The sequence below is a fragment of the Nelusetta ayraudi genome, unplaced genomic scaffold, assembly GCF_046127955.1.
Source record: "Nelusetta ayraudi isolate G7.1 ecotype Tasmania unplaced genomic scaffold, CSIRO-AGI_Nayr_v1 ptg000084l, whole genome shotgun sequence".
Classification (NCBI taxonomy): domain Eukaryota; kingdom Metazoa; phylum Chordata; class Actinopteri; order Tetraodontiformes; family Monacanthidae; genus Nelusetta; species Nelusetta ayraudi.
Genome location: NW_027466134.1, coordinates 7061678 through 7080065, shown reverse-complemented (window position 1 = coordinate 7080065; position 18388 = coordinate 7061678). Strand labels below are relative to the sequence as shown.

Below are 18388 nucleotides of genomic sequence, written 5' to 3'. Positions count from 1 at the left end.
GTCCAGGATCAATCGTGTCACAACCTAATGCCACTAAAGTACCTAATGGGTCACTTGGGGATATTTGTGAGGTCCAGTTCACGCATGTACTCAAAAAAGGGATCCCACATCTTAAAGAATTTTCTGAGGGAGTCGTTCAAAACACACCTGGTCTTTTCAAGTTTAATAGAATGGAGGACTTCCCTTATCCATAATGTGTGTGAAGGAGGAGTTGGAAACTTCCACTTCAGCAAAATCAGGCGTCTCGCTAATAAAGTGACAAAGGCTACAAAAGCAGCTTCTGAGGAGGAGAGTGATATTGTGGGTGGAGATGTAACAAATAATGCAGTCATTGCATTAGGTTCTATTGATTTATGAGAAACCTTTGATAAGGATCTAAAGATTTCTCTCCAGTAAGAGTATAAAGCAGGACAGGACCAGAACATGTGCACATGGCTCGACCGGTGCCTGACGACACCTGTCACAAGTTGGGTCTACATCCTGGTAGATCTTAGACAGTCTAACTTTTGTGAGGTGGTCGCGGTGAATAATTTTGCACTGGATCGGTCCATGTTTCGCACAAAAGGAATACTTATGCACTCTATCAAGGGCTTCCTCCCAAAGTTCCTCAGAGATCTCCTCTCCCAAGTCTAATTCCCAAAGTGCTTTAATTGAAGCTAAAGAAACAAGACGAAGGAGATGAATACGAGTATAGAAGTATGATATCATCCCCTCCACGGCAGGTACTGGCTTAAGGAATGTGTCCAATGGGGAATCTGTGGGTGTATTAGGGAATTGAGGGAATCTACTGTTAACAAAACTACAAATCTGAAAGAACCTGAAAAGGTGTTGTTTGGGTACCAAATTTTCCAGATAACTGTTCAAAGGAAGCAAAAGTGTTATCAATGTATAGGTCAATGTGCATTAAAAAAAAAAAAAAAAGAATTTTGGCACGAATAAGAAAGTTCCATAACACTTGGTTGTTTGTGCTCGATTGTGAACTCGATTAGTGTTCCTTAATTGGCTTAAAAACAGCAGATTACTGTAATCTTGCACTCATAAGGTCTAGTAAGAGTGTTGACCAGATTAGAATAGAGATTTGTTTTTCTCTCTTTGGTGCTTAGCAGCATCTTAATACCATTGGTTCAATATAAAGAATGCCTCGATTTTGTTTGTGTCCGTGTGACAGTTATTTTTTTTTCTTTTGTGATGTCATCTGATTACCAAACACTTGTTTGGCTCTCTGTCCATTTGTGACGTGAGATTCAAGGAAGCAGTTTTAAGCCATCGTGCAGAGGTAAACTGTTCTGTTTGGTCTGATTCAGGACAGGAGTGGGCAAACTTTTTGACTCGTGGGCCACAGCGCGTTCTAAAAAATTTGACAGAGGGGCCGGAGTAGGAGCAGATGATGGAGTGTTTTGGTTACCCACCTCATAGGAGAAAAAATGTATCATGGCATATGTAAAAACATGTGCTTTAATGTCAATTTTAAAATGAACAAAAGCGTGTTTTATAAGTCCCACGGTATATCGCTCTTTATTGAAACGACTTTTAAAGCACTGAAAAAATGGATGAAATACAACTACTTAATTTTATCTCTTCAAGTTAAAAGGGCCGGATTAAAAGGAAGACAATGTAGTATATTTGAAAAAGCAGGCACTTTGACAGAGGAGATAATACCCAGCTCCATATTCATAATGTATTAAGAAAAACTTTGTTTCCAACCCCAAACACAAGGATGCAGAATAGAGGGAAACACTCGCTCGGTTGTTTACTAAATGAACCACAGGCTCTGAGTGCACCGCAGTGCACAGGCTAGTCTGCACTCCATAATTATTGACAGGTTTGATGTACTCAGCGAGTGGAAACTATGGGGAAATTGGAGTTTCAGCTGTCTCGCCCCAGGGCTCATGACTGTAATGGAAAGATTAAAATCACTGGTCCTGTGTGTGTGGTCGCGCACACACTGACAAAATGCTGCCCCTCCCTCTCCTCCTCCTCCTCCACCCCCCCCCTCCTCCTCTTCTCACCTCCCGCCTCATTCTCGTCACCTGCTTTGTTGACTTTCCCCCACCGTCGTTAACCAGATTATAGGGGATTCGCTTATTTAAAGGCTGAGGCAAAAGCTCTGCGTTCCATATTTGGCCCATCTAAGAATACAGACGCACGGCAGCGGCATTAGAGTTTCTATAGGCATCTGAGTGAAGCTGTATAGTGTTGCCTTTGCGGGACAGTGCTGTTCAGCAGAGCAGCCAGTCAGCCAGAGGCTCAGTAGGTCAGCCAGTGCTGCTCTCACGCTCTGCGTCGCCAGTCCACTCTGATCAGACTCGCAGCAGTTGGACCGGAGGACGTGCTGCAGCACTGTGTGGGCTCCCGAAAAGAAAGAGAAGAAAAAAACCCAACAGCAAACACCAGCTGGAGAGTCATGGCCCTCAGGCTCCTGCCTGCTTTTGTGGTGGATAACGACGAGGATGACGATGGCAACTTCACCAAGTGGATGAGCAGCTACTGGGGTCACGGAGCAGAAGCTGCACACCCCAGAGAACGGAAGCGCAGTTTCAGAAGACCGGCAAAGACGCACGGGGACCGAAGAGCATCTCTGCCGACCGTGGTGAGGAGCCCCAGCTTTTCAAGATGTTGTGTACTTGACTTTGGTTAGTGGAGAACAACAGTAACCTGTTATAACATCTTAAAGTAAAATGCCTGTTTTTTGGCACCTTTTTATATTCATTGCACTGAACGCTGTGAGAATCATAGCGCTCCACAGGATCAGTTGCATTCCAGTAATGTTTATGCTTCCATTCTGCATGTGATGCTGTAAACTGGCCTCTTGCACCTCACGTTACACTGCACAGGCTTCACTTTAGATGCTTCCTTTCGAGTCAAATTGAAGGTTAACGTTCATGTATATCCTGCGTGGGTTGATTATACTGTTTGGTAAGAGAACTGTCAACTGTAAAAGTGTATGTGCCCCTCCTCTATGTTCAAATGTGTCATTTATCCACATTTCTATGTGAAGAAGTTTCACAAAACGCCAGTGTAACTTCAGTCAGCTGACAGTTTAATTTGGAGCTCCGCTCACATCGCTCTGGCAGCGCAGATCTTTAACTTGAGTTCTGTTATGTTGAGGTCAGAGGTCACCTCACTCCACAGTTGGAACCTAATCCTGGTTAAATCTTTACCAGAATGCAGATTAATTACGGCAATCTGTATAACAGCCAGCACTAAGTGAATTTTATTGCAATTTTATAACATTTGCAATATTATCTTGTTTACAGTTGGGAAATGTCTCTGCAGTTACTTAACTGGTCATTTAATTACATCCATTCAGGTTATTCACATGGGAAAAGTGTAAAACAAACAAAAAAACACAACTAAAAGCATTTTCAAGCAAACACTTGCAGTGCAGTATTGATTTTAGCAACTGACCCAGTGAGAGCAGCCAGACGGGACGATGACGTTCAGAAGCGCAGCCGTAATATCTGATCAGAAGATATTTTAGGTCACCGTTCACAGATGGAGGTGATATAAACTGTTGAAAAGTTGAAATTTGCCGTTTGGCAAATTGGAACATTCTTCATTCTCTTGAGTAGACAGACTGGAAACGACAGCTCCAAAGTTTTATTTGATGGACTTCTGAAGACTTCTTATTGCTTGGATATACATGACTTGTACGCTTCAAAACGTGCATTTAGTTGTGTGACAGCACTGATTTGCAGCATAATATAATTCTAATCACTGTGTGGATTGTTAAGACAAGAACAAGCCTGAACTGAAAGGCAGACTAAATATAGAGCGGCGCTTTGCAGACATGTTACCTAACAATATTAGAGTGATTAACACTTTTACCAGCGGGAGCCTGAGGGTCACGCAGGTTACAGCTGCTATTAAATGGGAATTACAGTTAAAACAAAGATGTTCAAAATTTAAAAAAAATGCTGTTATGTGTACATGCACTTTGCATACATTCATCGCATCTTTCCTGGACCACAGTCACAATTAGATGCCATGAAGTTAAACCGGCTCCATGCGGCCACGATGGTCCCGAGCCCGAGTCACGTCAGGACCAGGGAGGAGAAGGGGGCGGACGTCAGGTCCCACCAACGGGCTCGCCGCTCCAACTCGGACGACTACGGTCGCCCCAAGTCGGCGCTCTCGGAGAACCGCATCACCACCATCCCTGAGATCACCGAGTCGTTTGAGAGGAGGCTGTGTCTCCGCAACAAGAAGGCCGTGTCCGCGGTGAGTTGTTGTGTCGAGGCAGTGTTGCAACGCTGCACCGCTAGTTGCTGCTACCTGGCTCAGTTTGCAGCAAAAACCCTGATTGGTCAGCGTGAATGTCTCAGGTTTTCCAAAGGTTTTCTGTTGACTCTTCCACAGATAAAAATTACATTCTGTATTTTTTTTCCCGTCTTGGTGTAAGCGGTCAAAAGAGCTATTTTTGGTGTGTATTTGCTATGTCAGTGTGTTTATGGAAAGATGTTTCTGTTTGTACAGATCAAGAGGGTCGTTTCCTTAGAATCCCTGCTGGCTGTGCTTATGCAGCCGTTGACGGCCACAACATACTGGTTGTTTTTTATTTTTATTTTTAATCCCAAATCCTAACAGGGCAATTGGATCGTTGTGGGGTTAACACTGAAACTGCGTGCATCCATCTTGACAAGATCACATCCAAAATGTTTTAGTTCATCTGACAATGGCTGAAACAATTGAAATTCTCCTCTAGGTTGTTGTTGTTTTAATTTTTAAAAAAATATATATTTTATGAAGAACTGAGCACTGAGTCAGCGCAGGTTTTTTTATTTGTGGAAAGTTTTTTTTAGGGGATAGGGTTTCTGCAAGGTATCTTTGTCAAAGTATTTTACCAGCTGTAAAAAAAAAAACACACAACTGATTGGGCTCCTTGATGTGAAAGACATGCGAACAGTCCAGCACAGCAGTTACTGTAATTTGTTTGTCAGTTGACATGTTTGCTGTGCGACCTTGGCTAACTGTTCTAGCTGATGATCTGAAAAGAGGCAACGTGTGGCAGGAATGTCACATGTTTGGTGTTAGTTCGTGAGCTTTGGTGCTAGTTAGCGAGGTAAGCTCTCGCAGTGGACAGGATGGCTGCTGCAGGTAAATCGAGCTACAAGGCGCCTTAGCAGTCAATACTCTCTGCTCCATCTTCGCCATGGGCGATAATCCCGTCTGCTCTGCTGCTTTGGGGAATTTAATAATCCAATTATGTGTTTGATGGGTTCTGAAGGCCAATAAATGAACTGAGCAGCAGGTGGACTGAGAGCAGTCTCAGTGGAATTTGGACTGTATAAGTCAAAAGTGCAGTTTTGGATCAAGTTCCTCTTTTTTTTTTGCACATTCAACGAGCTCGGGACTCATTATGCAAGTGAGTGTGAAATGGTTGGGTTGCGAGTGACATATTGTACATTTTCTTCCTCTCTGTCCGACAGAACAATAATGACAAGCTGTGCCTGATCTGTCACGAGGAGATCCGCAGGAACGGCGGCGGGGCTCAGGAGCTGCTCTGCACCCACCGCTTTCACAAAGAGGTAAAACATCTCGTCAGAGGCACTGCATGTCTCCACACTGCCTTTGCACTGGCTTGCCCTTCACAAAGGAAGTCGCTCCGTTTTGCACTTCAGCCACACAGCATGTCAGCTATCAGGGCAGCTGCGCACTCAGGTAGCTCTTGTCTCGGATGTGCATGATCTACACAGGGGATAAAACACAATCTCTGTGGAATGCATGAAGCGCTCAAAGAGTATTTGCCCCCCCGCCCCTACCCCCGTCTGGCCCCTTTAAATGATTAACGATAACGGTATCTCCGTTTCTGGGGTGTGAAAGGCCGCCCGGAGGTTAGATCAGGGTCGTCCACGCGGCAGCAGTGAGACCCTCTGCAGCCAGCTGAGCAGGAGGAAGTCGGCCGACGGGACGGACTCCAAGGGGGAGCAGCAGCAGCAGCAGCAGCAGCAGCAGCACACACCGCGGCGGCAGCTGTCTCTGCGGAAGCACCGCTGATTCCGTCACCAGGCCTCTCCCGAACTCTGACTTTCACACGACCGCCAAGCAACAAAATGTGTTTTCCAGAAAAATTTCAAAACGAGCAAACGACACTCAAAGGTTTTCCTGCCAGCTGTTGCATGTATGATACAACTTTAAACCTGAGAAATAATATGTGCCTCTAAGTATATATTTATTATTATTTTGTCAGACTTTTATAAATCTCAATCAAAACATGTTTTGTGCATAGTAGTATACAGTCTAAATCTCTTGATTGACTCTGCCTCTTTATTCACTCACAGAGCTTATTATTATTCAGTGTTCCTCTAAAACATCATCATATAGGACATATAAGACCTTCTCAATATATTGATGTATGTTTGTATGTATGTGTATTTGTATTTGTATGTATGTCTGTATGCATGTATGTTTATATGTATGTATGTGTGTAAACATACATACATATAAACATACATACATACATACATACATACATACATATATATATATATATATATATATATATATGTATATACACACACACACATACAGTATATATATTTTCAGAAGGATCAATATTTGTTTTAGTTAAAAAAGCATGCAACAAAAACGTGTCATATTCAGCAGGTCAACTTCATTTGTCCCGAAATGCTGTAATGTAGCTGCGCTTATACGTTCCAAGTGTTTTATTTGTTGTGTCCTATAGCTGAAAAAGTTAATAAATAATTAGATACAAACACTCTAATACGACTCGCTTTATGAGAAAGCACTGAAACATTGTAAAAGTGTCCTTGAGGTCAGGGTTGCTGTGTTGTATTGTAAGCCTGCTGCAGGTCATATGCTGTGAAAATATACTGCAGGCTTCTGCAGCAATGTACAATGATGGAAAAAAGTTTTTGGACACCTTGTGCATTTGTGATGAACTGCGTAGCAGTGAGAGTCAGTCTTAAGTGTCACAGTGCAGTTTATTTTAGTGCCAGTCACCAAGATTCACCCACATGCTGCTCGTGCACTGTTCACTGTCCATAGTACAAAAATCTAGTTTTCTTATGATATTTTATTAGCAATAAACAAAATAATCTCCATCTATTTGTGTGCTTCTGATGCAGCCAACACTTTTTGTAATACACAGAACAATTATCCGGCAAATATTTAAAGACTATAGTTAAGATTGAGTAAAGTTTTAAGGGTGTCCGAAAACTTTTTTTTCACTAGCTTAAGCAAGTAAACAAGCAGCGCTAACAGTGTCTCTCCAAATGTGTTTTCAGTGCATGGAACAGTGGCTGTGGAAGAAACAAATGTGCCCAACTTGCTGGGACCATGTGTCCATGCTGACGCCCCTCTTCTGGTCCTCATCTCGCACCAAAGTCCCATAATGCACCTGTGCACCCCTGCCTGCATGCCCACTGCCCCGCAAACCTTACAGCCCCGCCACCGCGCTTCAGCCGGTCTGCATGAACCCTCGCTGAAAGACCCCGTAGCGACGTAGGAGGGAACTGTGAGGCTGTAATTATATTTGTCTAAATATTAAATATGTATTTCTTGTTTTTCATGCGTGCACTTATAATTTGTCTTGAACCGAAATCTGTTCTTTTGAAAACACAGCTATTTGTTGAGTCAGAAAGGATAATCCATGCTAACATTGGATATATAAGGGACTGAAACTACTAAATGGCAAAATTATGTTCTAAATATTATGTGAACTTATGGAAATTAAAATATAATTGTTCCTTAGCTATCAATGTATTTTAATCTATTATAAATAATTATTATATATTTATAATGCCTATTTTAATTAAACCAATTTTTATCTTTAAAATTTTAATATTTTCTTATTTGATTTTTATTTTATTTATAATTTATTATAAATATAAAGTTATTCACATATGCCATGTGGTCAGCCTCTGTCCTATTGGTCTGTCAGACAGCTCACAGTGTCCCGTCTACCTTCCTTTTGCAAACCACATTCAGAATAAAGTTAATAATGACTGAGTGTTGAATATTTGCAGCAGTAGAAGCACCTTCAAGTCCAACTGCAGAGTCGACACAAACTATGTCTTCAGTTCAGTGTCAGAAACCAGTGACTAGTTGTTTTTTGGAGAAACATGAATAAAAACAGGCTGACAAAACTCACATGGCTTGTTTTCCTTTTTCAAAACAAAAGCACTCAGTTTGCACTCATGAAGAGTACATTCTTCACTTAAAGGCTGTGACACAGCATAGCACTTTCCACAGTCAACAGTCAATTTTCATCTATTTCATACTTTAAACATGTATTTCTTCAGCAAGCCCTTGATCGTTTCAGGACTTTCCCCCTGAAAACCATCAGCATAGTGACATGATGTCACAGAGCCTCTGCGGGTGCTCTTATTTATTTGCCAGCTGCACCGTCATGTCATCGCATGTCAGCGTCCTTTTCCTCGCATGCCCTCAGAACTGTGCCCTCCCTCCTGCTTGTGACATCCACTCAATACACAGTGAACAGGCGCTCCATCCATGCTAATGGAAATCCCGGCCGCTAAAAGCCTAGAGAGCAATTTATTGCAAAACAAAACAAGACGGTAGAAATACCACGACCGGACGTCCCCTGCCCATAATATTACATCACAGTGTCATTTAATGTTGTCCACTAGTCAGTCATGGTCCCATCACATCCTCATTCCACTGAGCTGGTTTGTCCTGGTGTTGCAGCTCTGAACACTAAAACATCTAGCGCTGAAATGACACAACAGAGTTTGTAGTCTTACAATATTGTTGACATTATTAAAAAAAAAAAAAAAAAAAAAAAAAAAATCTTCAATCGACAATCTAAAGAATTAAGATTAGAAAGTTGGAACCTCCTTTTGTCTGCGTGGTAATCCGACTTTCTCCCACAGTCCAAGCATATGCATGTGAGGTAATTTGGAACTCTAAATTGTCCAAAGGTGTGTGTGGGTTGTGAATGTTTTTTTGTCGACGACTGTCGTTGCTAATCTGCAGCCACACTCAGGATTTTATGACAGCGAGGAAGAGAAAATCACAGGGTCGGGATCACGAGATCAGTGATGGCTCATCATGTTGCGTCATAAACATTCTGTGTGTAAAACTAAACCCAAGTCATGAAACTATTTATATGGTGCCTTTATTCTACGCCACGGCACCTTTACACACAGCAGCTGATGAAGTGTTAGTTTAGGGTTAGGGTGAGTTAGGGTGAGTTTAAATTGAGAGTAAAAGCACATTTTTTAAACCGTTTAAATGCTTTTTTTTCTTTTTACTAATTAGCATATTTTTAGCATAGTTTGGGTTTTTGGTAAACTACTGGGCCTGTACACATCAGTGACTAAACTGGAGCAAAGTCAGAATCAGTCAAGGTTGACTTTCAGTCATGGGATAAGGATCCCTTCATGAGGCCCTGTGATGAGCTAGCGCCTTGTCCAGGGTGTGACCCTGCCTTCGCCCCACGACAGCTGAGTGCAGGGCGAAGCAGGTATTGAAAATGGATGGATGGAAGTGAAAAAATGCATAGTTAATAAAACAGATTATATGGTATCAACTGTTTGACTTTAAACTCTCTCTCTCAGTTATGGTGTGAATATATAACATCATGTTTGAAGGTGATCCACTACACACAATGTTCCAAAGTTTCCCTAATAGCTATTTCCACCCATGGCCCTTTTAACGTCTCTCTGTCAAAAAGTAAAATAATTAAAATAATTAAAATAAATGAATAAATAAATAAAATAAAAGCCTGTTGCTTCTATTTCCAAGACGAACTGTGATTTAAGCTGACTGCCAAACTACACAGCATCCCCCCCAAAAAAAAGAAAGAAAAGAAAGAAAGAAAAAGTTGGAGCAGACGTCCGAAGACAAACTCCTCCCTCCTGCAGTCTACGTGCCGAACGCCTCGTCAGGAGCCGGCTGTGGTCTGGCCTGGCCTCGCCTCGCCTGGGCACGCTCAGCTCGGCTTTAGTTCGAGGGATGAAAAGTAGCGGTTCCCCCCCAACTGCAGGGCGGAGCGCGAGCGGGCCGGCGGACGCAGCGACGAGAGTGCACACGTGGACACCTGAAACCGACGTGCGCGCCAGCCAACGAGGGCGCGAGGCGGTGACGCAAGCGTCCGCCGCCGCCCAATGGGAAGGGTCCCCAGGGCGGAGCGGAGCCCCGCGCCAAGCCCCGCACTGAGCCCCGCACTGAGTGTCGGAAAAATCTAGGGCCAGAAGAAAGAGTGCAGACAGTCCGGAGTTGCGGAGGCTGCTGGGACTCCGCTGGGATGTTTACCGACATATTCCCGAAGAAAAGAGGCATTTTGACTGCAGTCTTCTAACGGGGAAGGAGAAAAAAAATGAGAGGAAGGAGGATGTTTTGATTTTTTTTGGGGGGGGGGAGTGGGACTGCTGGATAGTCTTGAAAGTTTCTTATCTCCAGGAACACATACTCGGGTAAGTCCGCCTCCCTCCCCACCCCCCACTCATTTTTATATGAAGTCTAGGAACGCACACAGCAGCTCTAAGTGAAAGTCAGAGACTTCTCAACGACTGATTTAAAAAAACAACAACAACAGTGGAATAAAACGTCTTACACAGCTTCACTTGCCGTATAATGTGTTCATATCCCTATAAACACCCCGAGGAGCAGAGTTCATGTAGGACTGCCATCCAAACACAGGACTCATTTCCACGAATCGTGTGGAAAAAGTGCACCAGACTCAGTTCAGCTCCGTCTAAACAATCCAGTTAGAATTCAGATGGTTCCAGCGGGCAGACAACACAAAGACAGGAACTAGCGCCTTCATTTTCATATTCAGTATTGAAGTAGAACAAGACAGGGAACAAGCCCGCTAATTTTCATATTTTTTAGTAATGAAGTAGAGCGAAACAGGTCTGGCATTCATCATTTGCATTATTTGGAAGTAAAAGCATCAACAGGTGGTGCTGGGCAGATGCCTCAAGCGACTTTGTCCCACAAGTTCCTGAGCTTGTGAGCTGGTATTCTGAATAATACTACTACTACTACTACTACTACTAATAATAATAATAATAATAATAATAATTCATTGTTCATTGTCATCATCAGTCTCTTTTATTGTTACTCTTTCTTCTTCCTTTTGTGATCATCTGAGCATAGCTTGAAATCCAAAGATGTTGCTAAAGCACGTGCACCCCGGTAGTGTCGGCCACTCATCAGCACTACAGTAAATAATGACTCAAATCAAATTCACCATCACCTAATGGACCTTGAACCAAACGTGGTGCACAGCTGTTGTTGTTTCTGAAGTTATTGTTGTCGACATTGCGCGATAATCAAGGCAGAAGCCTGGAGGGCCCTCCTGCGGCTCTTCACTGTCCTGAGTTTCTCCTGATTGCTATGGTGAGGACAGTGCCCCCCCCCCCAGGTGAGGGGCCGGCACCCCAGCAGAGCTGCCTGATGAAGATGAGTAGGGTTTAACATCTCAAACAGAGCAGTTTTTTTAATGGAGTGGACCCCTTCAAAGGGATCCTTGTTGCCAGGCAGAATATTTCCATTCTCATTAACCAAAGAGAGCGCAGCCTTTGCTCCTCTTTTCATCTGTTGACAACCCGTCGGACCCTGACTCGCATTTATGGTGAAACATCAGGTGACGCCAGCTAATAATTGTCAAGCAGGATGAGTGCAGGCTTAACTTTTAAGGATATGGCTTGTAATCACTACTGAGGACGACACACAATAGGTGATATGCCTTTTTCCTTTTTTTTTTTTTTTTTTTACACCTGTTAAAGAAAAAAGAAAAGATTTTGAGTCAAAGTGATTGTCGGCTGAAGTGAGAACCTTGTGTCTCTTCCACAGGGACGAGTGAAGGGCCGCGCGGCAGCACACGCACACTAATTATGTGTGATTATGCTATCAAGCTAAATTGCAGGCGCTCCTTTACTTTTCCCTCTGGCTTTTCGCAGCCGTGCTATAAATACTACACTTACACCTATGAACCCCGCCTGGCCTGAACATCTTGAAGCACTTTGTGTTTGTCATGTTGTGTATCTTCATTTTTTTGCTGCTGTACATAAACTTGCGATTCACACTCAGAGAGGAATCCTTTCTGAATTCTGTCAAAAAATTTGTCCAAACAAAAACAATCCCAGAGTGCACTGGAGCTGACAGCATGTTTCTCTTTTCATAACCACTAATAGCTCTGTTTTTCCCTAGGGGTTGCAGGCGGAATCATGGGAAGCTTCAAGGGCCATGCGCTGCCCGGAAGCTTTTTCCTGGTCTTTGGGATCTGGTGGTCTGGGAAGTACTCACTCTGGTACGCCACCCGCAGGAACAAGAACATCGGCTCCAGCCGCCTGGCCAGCAGGGCTTTGCAGCGCCGCCTGGAAATCATCGAAAGTGCCGTCGTGCTCTTCTTCTCTGTCGTCGGTGCGTCGATCTGGCCTGGTGTGAATGTCCAGTGTAAAGTTTTTAAGGGAGCCCCGGTACTTAAAGAAGCCCACTTGACAGTGCGTTTCATATATATAACAGGTGTGCTAACTAGGAGCAATAACCTTGCTCTGTGTATATTCTTATATACAGTATATGAGAACCAAACCAAATTACTTTTATTGTACTGTGAGTTGACACTTTTACTAATGTATTGATGGGCAGTATGTTAAGCTAGCACCAATATAAAAATCATACATCAAGCTAAATTATACACACTGGCCCTGTAGAGTGGCGCCATTATGGCCATTTTCAGATTGAATGAATCACAATAATAATCAAGGATTGTTTCGTCAAAAAAAAACCTCACAGTTTCAGTTGCACTGGCCTCACAACGCAGCATAAGCGGGACATGGCTACCCTTCCTGCTCCACCCGTTGCTCTCTCTGCCTTGGAACTCCCTCATGATTAGCCAGCCACACACTGCTAGCACAAGCTAGCGGGGAAGATGGCTACTAGCTCTCCCCATATTTTCATTTCAGAGCTGTTTTTTTCTAATATGGAGTAAAGTTATTACTCCAGTGCAGCAGCCTTGTAAGGTAACTCCAGAGCCAGTATGAACAGCACATTTAGCCCTCTATTTACAGCCTGTACTTAAAACAGGAAAAAAAAACAGTGTGAGGCAACAAAGAATGAGCTGTATTTATTTCTGGGGAGTTCACCAACCTGGTTTGAGGTTATATGAAACTTTTGCAAGGTGGATCTTTTTGAACAGTGCAGTGCCTTTAACAGTATCAGAGTGTATTTATTATTCTGCTGTGCTCTCTAGGGATTCTGGCCGAGCAGTATGCGGCCAACGGTCCGGCCTTCCACTTGTACAACTCGGTAGAGAAACAGTGGGACGACCTGATGAACTGGCAGCACTCCACCATGTACTTGTTCTTTGGCCTGACGGGGGCCGTGTCCCTGGTCGTCCACACCACGGACGCCGCTCCGCTGGCACTGGACAGGTTGATGTTGGCGCTGGCCTTCTTTACTGAGGGTGAGATAACACACAGCACGTCATATCCAGTGGGCAGCATGATGATGCTGTTTACCCACACCTGTACAGCGCTCTTCTTCATAGAATACCTTGCAGTGATGCAGTTATTAAGTTCAGAAATCACAAATTCCAGTCAATTTTAGGATGGAACAAATTTGATTTCAAATTTGATTTTGACAACTTGTTACAGATTATTATTATTATTATTATTATTATTATTATTATTATTATTATTATTATTATTTCATTTTATGTCCGAGTCTGTTCTGTGAGGTTCACTGCAGGACGTTCAACCAGATGCTTTCTTTTGGCGTAGACATAGTGAAAAACTACGACATCTAGTGGTGAAATTATATTATCTGTTGCCCGTTTACAACTTGAAGCCATTGCCATGTTTAAATTATACACACAGATGAATGAACAAATGTGAACACTTTTTAATGTTTTTTCAACTGAGTGTGTGTGTGTGTGTGTGTGTGTGTGTGTGTGTGTGTGTGTGTGTTTTGACAGGATTCCTCTTCCTCTACCACTTGCACGGCCGGGCCATGCTGGACGTCCTTGTGCACCAACTGCTTCTCTACTCCGTCTTCGGCAGCGCGCTGGTGGCCTTCCTGGAGATCTTCCACCGCGGCAACATCCTGCTGGAGCTGCTGCGCTGCACCCTCACCATCCTGCAGGGAACCTGGTTCTGGGAGGTAAGAAAGAGCAGCGCCTGTGCTGTACTTATGACGGCACCATCTGGGTGACTCCAACCCGGTGACACCCCTGCTTTGCTCGCCTCCCTCCTCCCGAATCCTCAGGTCGGTTTCGTGCTCTACCCTCCTCATGGACCAGAGTGGGACCTCAGCGATCACAGCAACATGATGTTCATCACCATGTGTTACACCTGGCATCTGGCCTTCGCCATGCTCATGGTGGGCGTGCTGCATTGTGTTGTCAGCTGGTGAGACCCCCGTTGTGCACCGTCAATTCAAGATTGATAACTACAAAAAGAAAAAACTTCATATGGGTGTTTTTGTCTGGCGTTCTCTGCAGCGTGGTCCGCACCAGGTTGAAGAGGACCCCACCGATGGAGATGGGACTCTTGAAGCCGAGAGAGAGGGATCCCGAATCGGAGGATGAGATACTCTGAGCAGACTCTGTTGGAGACCCTCTCGCACCAAATCAGGGAAAAAATGTTTCGTTTTGTTTTTTGCTATAGTATCGGCATAAAGGCCGACAGAGAGAGACAAAGAAATGGTTCCTGGACACTTTATGTATCTCTACCTCCGCCTTATTTAATTAACTCATCACCTCTGTAAAGCCTCACCCGCAGCTCTAACTGCCATTCCATTTCCATGTTCCATCATATCCGGTGTTTTTTGTTTGTTTGTCTGGAACAGTTTTGCTCCCGTTACTGAGATGAGCGTACAACATTGAAAATTCGTTCTGGATTTTTTTGTTTTGTTTTGTTTTTATATTGCTTGCACTTTTTGAGCGTGTTTCTCTTAGATTTTGGTGTTCATTAGGCCACAAGTATGACCCAAAAAGATGTCTTTTTAAATGTGTGCGTTGAGACACATCACAGTCACATGAGTCACATCAAATCACAGCTGCCTTAAAATAACATTCCCATTAAAAATGTTTACCTTTTTTAAATCTACACAGTGAAACTGTAAACTTAGCCATATTACAATAATCATTGGATGCTAAGAATAATGGCTCATGTGGCTCATGTGATGGGCAGTACACTACATTGTTTTCTCTGACTATTTGTGTTCATCAAACACATTGCAACCCAAACAGCACACTTGAACAACTGATAATGCTTTGTCTTTAACGGAGAAGGGGAAAATTGAATTGTATGCTATTGAGTGTGAATTGTATGTTTGAATATTATTCCGTTCTCAGAACATTCATTATTAATATAAGCATTGACAATTGCTGATCATTTACATCTGCAGTGCTAACAGCATTTATTGCCAGAGGGAAATAATTCATTAAAAAAAAAAAAAAAAAAAAATCTAAGTTGTATTACCATTGGTTTAACAGGTAAAGGAATTAAAAACAAATGCAACGTTGATTCAAGTTCAAGACGTTTATTGTCATACACATATGTAAAGCTACATATATTGTGAAAAGCTTGGTTTGGTGGTGCCTCCACAGTGCATACACACGAAGAAGAAAAAACGGTAATAAATAACAATACTAGTAATAAATAACAATGCTAAAAATAAATAACAGTACTAGTAATAGATAACAATACTATTGCTAGCTAAAAGTTTGGTTGTTTGCTTTAAAAAATAAGTCGAAAAAAAGAGTTGTTTATCCGATCTTCAACATCTTTAGTGCATTTTCTCACCAGTGAAACAAAGCTCCCTCCCCCCAAAAAAAGTCGTCAGAGTGAGACCTCCTCGCCGTCAGGTAAGCCTGCCTACCTGACGGCGCCTGGCGTCACGTGACCCTCGCGCTGCCCAACCTCAACCGATCGAGGAAACAAAACTGGGTAAAGCGACGCGCCGTGTCGCTCCAGGAAACGTCCCCGGCAGCCCGGCGGTTACTTCCCTCCAAACAGCCGAACAGCACGACCCTCCTCGGCGATGCCAAACCACCTCCCGCAGGTGTTCGGCGGCCAGGAGTCGCAGCGACAAGACCGAACCGTTCTGGAGGTAAACACACACACACACACACACACACACACACACACACACACACACACACACACACACACACACACACACACACTTGCTCCTACCATCGACACCGGCGAAACTCTAACCGCACCTGAAGTATTGAATGATCCACCTGTCGGTTCACTTATTATGCTTTTGTCTGTGTCGGGGAGCAGACAGTGAATGAAGCCTCTACTTTGGGATGGGGGACGCGCATCAAAGGCTTCGTCGCGTGTTTCGTCATCGGGGGCGTCTGCACAATTCTGGTAAGCACCTGTCCACACTGCCAGAGGCCCCGTGGTGTTTCTCCCCCCCCCCTCCTTGCGCTGCGCTCCGCACCAGGAAGGACGTTAGTGAGAGTTGATGTGGCCCTACAGGTTCTTCTCGCCCTTGAGGAATGTTGCCACTTCATCCAGTGACACCCGCTGCGGTTAGGAGATACAGTCTGACGTCACTGGATTTAAAAGAATAATGAATTTCTATGGCTTGTTTTCGTGTGTGGCAGGGGGTGTGCTTGCTCTTCCTCCCCAGGATCGGCCTCACTCTCTTCATCGTCTTCTACACCTTCGGGAACATCTGTGCTCTGGGCAGGTTTGTGTCCGAACACAAAGCAAAATATATTTATTTTTTCCAGTATTTAAAAACAGAAGCTTTGCCCCCTGTAAACTGATGCACCAGATGGAATGTTTTTAATGCAGGATAATTTTTTTTTTCTTGGCATATCCTCTGGGCAAAAAGCTGAGAGAAAACATTCACAAAGCAGAGAGTCAGTCAATAACCTTCCACCTGTCTCATTCAATGCAGATAAACATGCATTCAGTGCTTTTCTCTCGTTTCTTTTTTTTAAGAGCAAAATATGCTGGCAGTTCTGATAAAACTACTGCTATTGCTCTCTACTAAGAACCTTTTTGCAATTTAGGTTTTGTAAATCAAAGAATCTTTCTTCATGTGTTTGAATGATGGCTGTTGACTTATGAAGCACTGATTCCATGGTACAGCACCATGTTCCTGATGGGCCCAGTGAAGCAGCTGAAAAGTATGTGTGACAAGACACGAGCGCTGGCCACCGCCATCATGCTTGTGAGTGCATAAAAATATGTTGCTCATTCAATTTGCTGTATTTAAGTTTGATCTGTGCTACAAGGTGATATGTCGACGTTAACTATCATGTCATTGAATAAAACCTCTGCGGATGTTTTCAAACCTGTCCTATCTGTTCCACCAGACGTGCCTGGTTTTGACTCTCTGTGCTGCCTTCTGGGTGGGTGAACCAAGAAAGAAAAAGAAGATTTTGTTCTAACTAAAGAATAGGATCTGGTGCTGATAAGTTTCACTTTTTTTTCTAACAGTGGAAGAATTTCGGCCTGGCTCTGTTGTTTTGCATCTTGCAAGTCCTGTCGTTCACCTGGTAAACAGCCCGTCTCCCCATGGATTGTTAACATTAATGGGAAAAAAAGACTTAATGTGTGCTTAATGTGCTTTGCAGGTACAGTCTGTCATACATCCCGTTTGTCAGGTTTGCATTTTCACACCTAAAATTCAAATCTTAAATGTGTGTGTTTTTTTTTTTTTTAAAAGTGTGCATATGTGATGGCTGTGATTTGCTTTGCAGGGAGGCAATATGCAAGTTGCTGTCAGTGGTCGTAAAGTGAAACCCTGGTGGCAGCTGAAGGCTCGGGCTGGATGAAGATTTGCTGTTGTTTAATGTAAAAGTTGCCCTGAACTGCTCCAGAGCGTCTGTGACTCCACCTGCTGCACATCTACCTTTGCACACAGCGTTGCTTGCTGACTCTTCTCACACCTGATTTTTTGGGGGGCTGACTGACTTTTTCAAATGTTGTTTTGTGTGTGGTACTTGTTACATTTATCTGTTTAAAATCATGTGGTCTTCTAGTTAATATTTGTAAATATTTGTAATAAATTAATCTTTTTACACACTACTGAAGCTTTAACTGGATGCAATGAAGGTTTGTTTTGGTTGTATCTGTCTTTGTTGATCACTGTGGCTTTTATACCTGTTGCTGTACAGTTTTAACTATGGTCATACAGCCATTTATGGAATACAAAACACACAATTTAAAAGGCTTAAGTTTTTTTTCTCTTCTTGCGATTAATCGATTTTCTGTGGTGAATCCATCTGATTTTCAACTTTCATTGAAAAGTTTCAAAAGCACTTTTCCCGTTAAACTTTAGGCCTTTTCGTTGTAATTCCTTCTACAACTGAGATCAGCAGACTCACCCTTACGTCTGATCGGTTCCTCTACTTGGTTCTGATTGGTCGCTCGTCCTTCGCTCTACTTTCTAGCCAATCAGAAGCTACTAGGGGCGGCCTTTACTGATC

General features: G+C 43.3%; 3 protein-coding genes across 4 annotated transcripts; all 3 read left to right on the top strand.

Moving 5' to 3' along the window:
* The first annotated feature begins 1628 nt into the window (after positions 1-1628).
* Positions 1629-7531, top strand: lnp1 (leukemia NUP98 fusion partner 1). Of its 2 annotated transcripts, none has more exons than XM_076045541.1 (4): positions 1629-2590; positions 3973-4221; positions 5430-5528; positions 7248-7531. In XM_076045541.1, the coding sequence occupies exons 1-4, from the start codon at positions 2405-2407 to the stop codon at positions 7353-7355; spliced, it is 642 nt and encodes a 213-aa protein (XP_075901656.1). In that variant the 5' UTR covers positions 1629-2404; the 3' UTR covers positions 7356-7531. The 2 variants fall into 2 exon arrangements, with proteins under 2 accessions (XP_075901656.1, XP_075901655.1); XM_076045540.1 differs by lacking the exon at positions 7248-7531 and adding an exon at positions 5824-6335.
* A 2636-nt stretch (positions 7532-10167) lies between these two features.
* Positions 10168-15458, top strand: tmem45a (transmembrane protein 45a). The gene is made up of 6 exons (XM_076045048.1): positions 10168-10400; positions 12142-12354; positions 13184-13396; positions 13907-14091; positions 14197-14339; positions 14432-15458. Exons 2-6 carry the CDS (start codon positions 12159-12161, stop codon positions 14526-14528), a joined length of 834 nt encoding a protein of 277 aa, XP_075901163.1. The 5' UTR covers positions 10168-10400; positions 12142-12158; the 3' UTR covers positions 14529-15458.
* A 389-nt stretch (positions 15459-15847) lies between these two features.
* sft2d2a (SFT2 domain containing 2a) lies at positions 15848-17987 on the top strand. Its single transcript, XM_076045049.1, has 8 exons — positions 15848-16044; positions 16224-16313; positions 16553-16638; positions 17046-17127; positions 17273-17308; positions 17397-17455; positions 17534-17563; positions 17660-17987. The coding sequence occupies exons 1-8, from the start codon at positions 15976-15978 to the stop codon at positions 17697-17699; spliced, it is 492 nt and encodes a 163-aa protein (XP_075901164.1). The 5' UTR covers positions 15848-15975; the 3' UTR covers positions 17700-17987.
* Positions 17988-18388: the final 401 nt, after the last annotated feature.

Bases quoted from the DNA above. Each gene is read 5' to 3' on its own strand.
- lnp1 (XM_076045540.1), top strand. From the start codon at position 2,405: ATGGCCCTCAGGCTCCTGCCTGCTTTTGTGGTGGATAACGACGAGGAT. The intron at 2,591-3,972 runs GTGAGGAGCCCC...CCTGGACCACAG, and splicing joins GAGCATCTCTGCCGACCGTG to TCACAATTAGATGCCATGAA. The intron at 4,222-5,429 runs GTGAGTTGTTGT...TCTGTCCGACAG, and splicing joins ACAAGAAGGCCGTGTCCGCG to AACAATAATGACAAGCTGTG.
- tmem45a (XM_076045048.1), top strand. From the start codon at position 12,159: ATGGGAAGCTTCAAGGGCCATGCGCTGCCCGGAAGCTTTTTCCTGGTC. The intron at 12,355-13,183 runs GTGCGTCGATCT...TGTGCTCTCTAG, and splicing joins GCTCTTCTTCTCTGTCGTCG to GGATTCTGGCCGAGCAGTAT. The intron at 13,397-13,906 runs GTGAGATAACAC...GTGTTTTGACAG, and splicing joins GCTGGCCTTCTTTACTGAGG to GATTCCTCTTCCTCTACCAC.
- sft2d2a (XM_076045049.1), top strand. From the start codon at position 15,976: ATGCCAAACCACCTCCCGCAGGTGTTCGGCGGCCAGGAGTCGCAGCGA. The intron at 16,045-16,223 runs GTAAACACACAC...GTCGGGGAGCAG, and splicing joins AAGACCGAACCGTTCTGGAG to ACAGTGAATGAAGCCTCTAC. The intron at 17,564-17,659 runs GTTTGCATTTTC...TTTGCTTTGCAG, and splicing joins TCATACATCCCGTTTGTCAG to GGAGGCAATATGCAAGTTGC.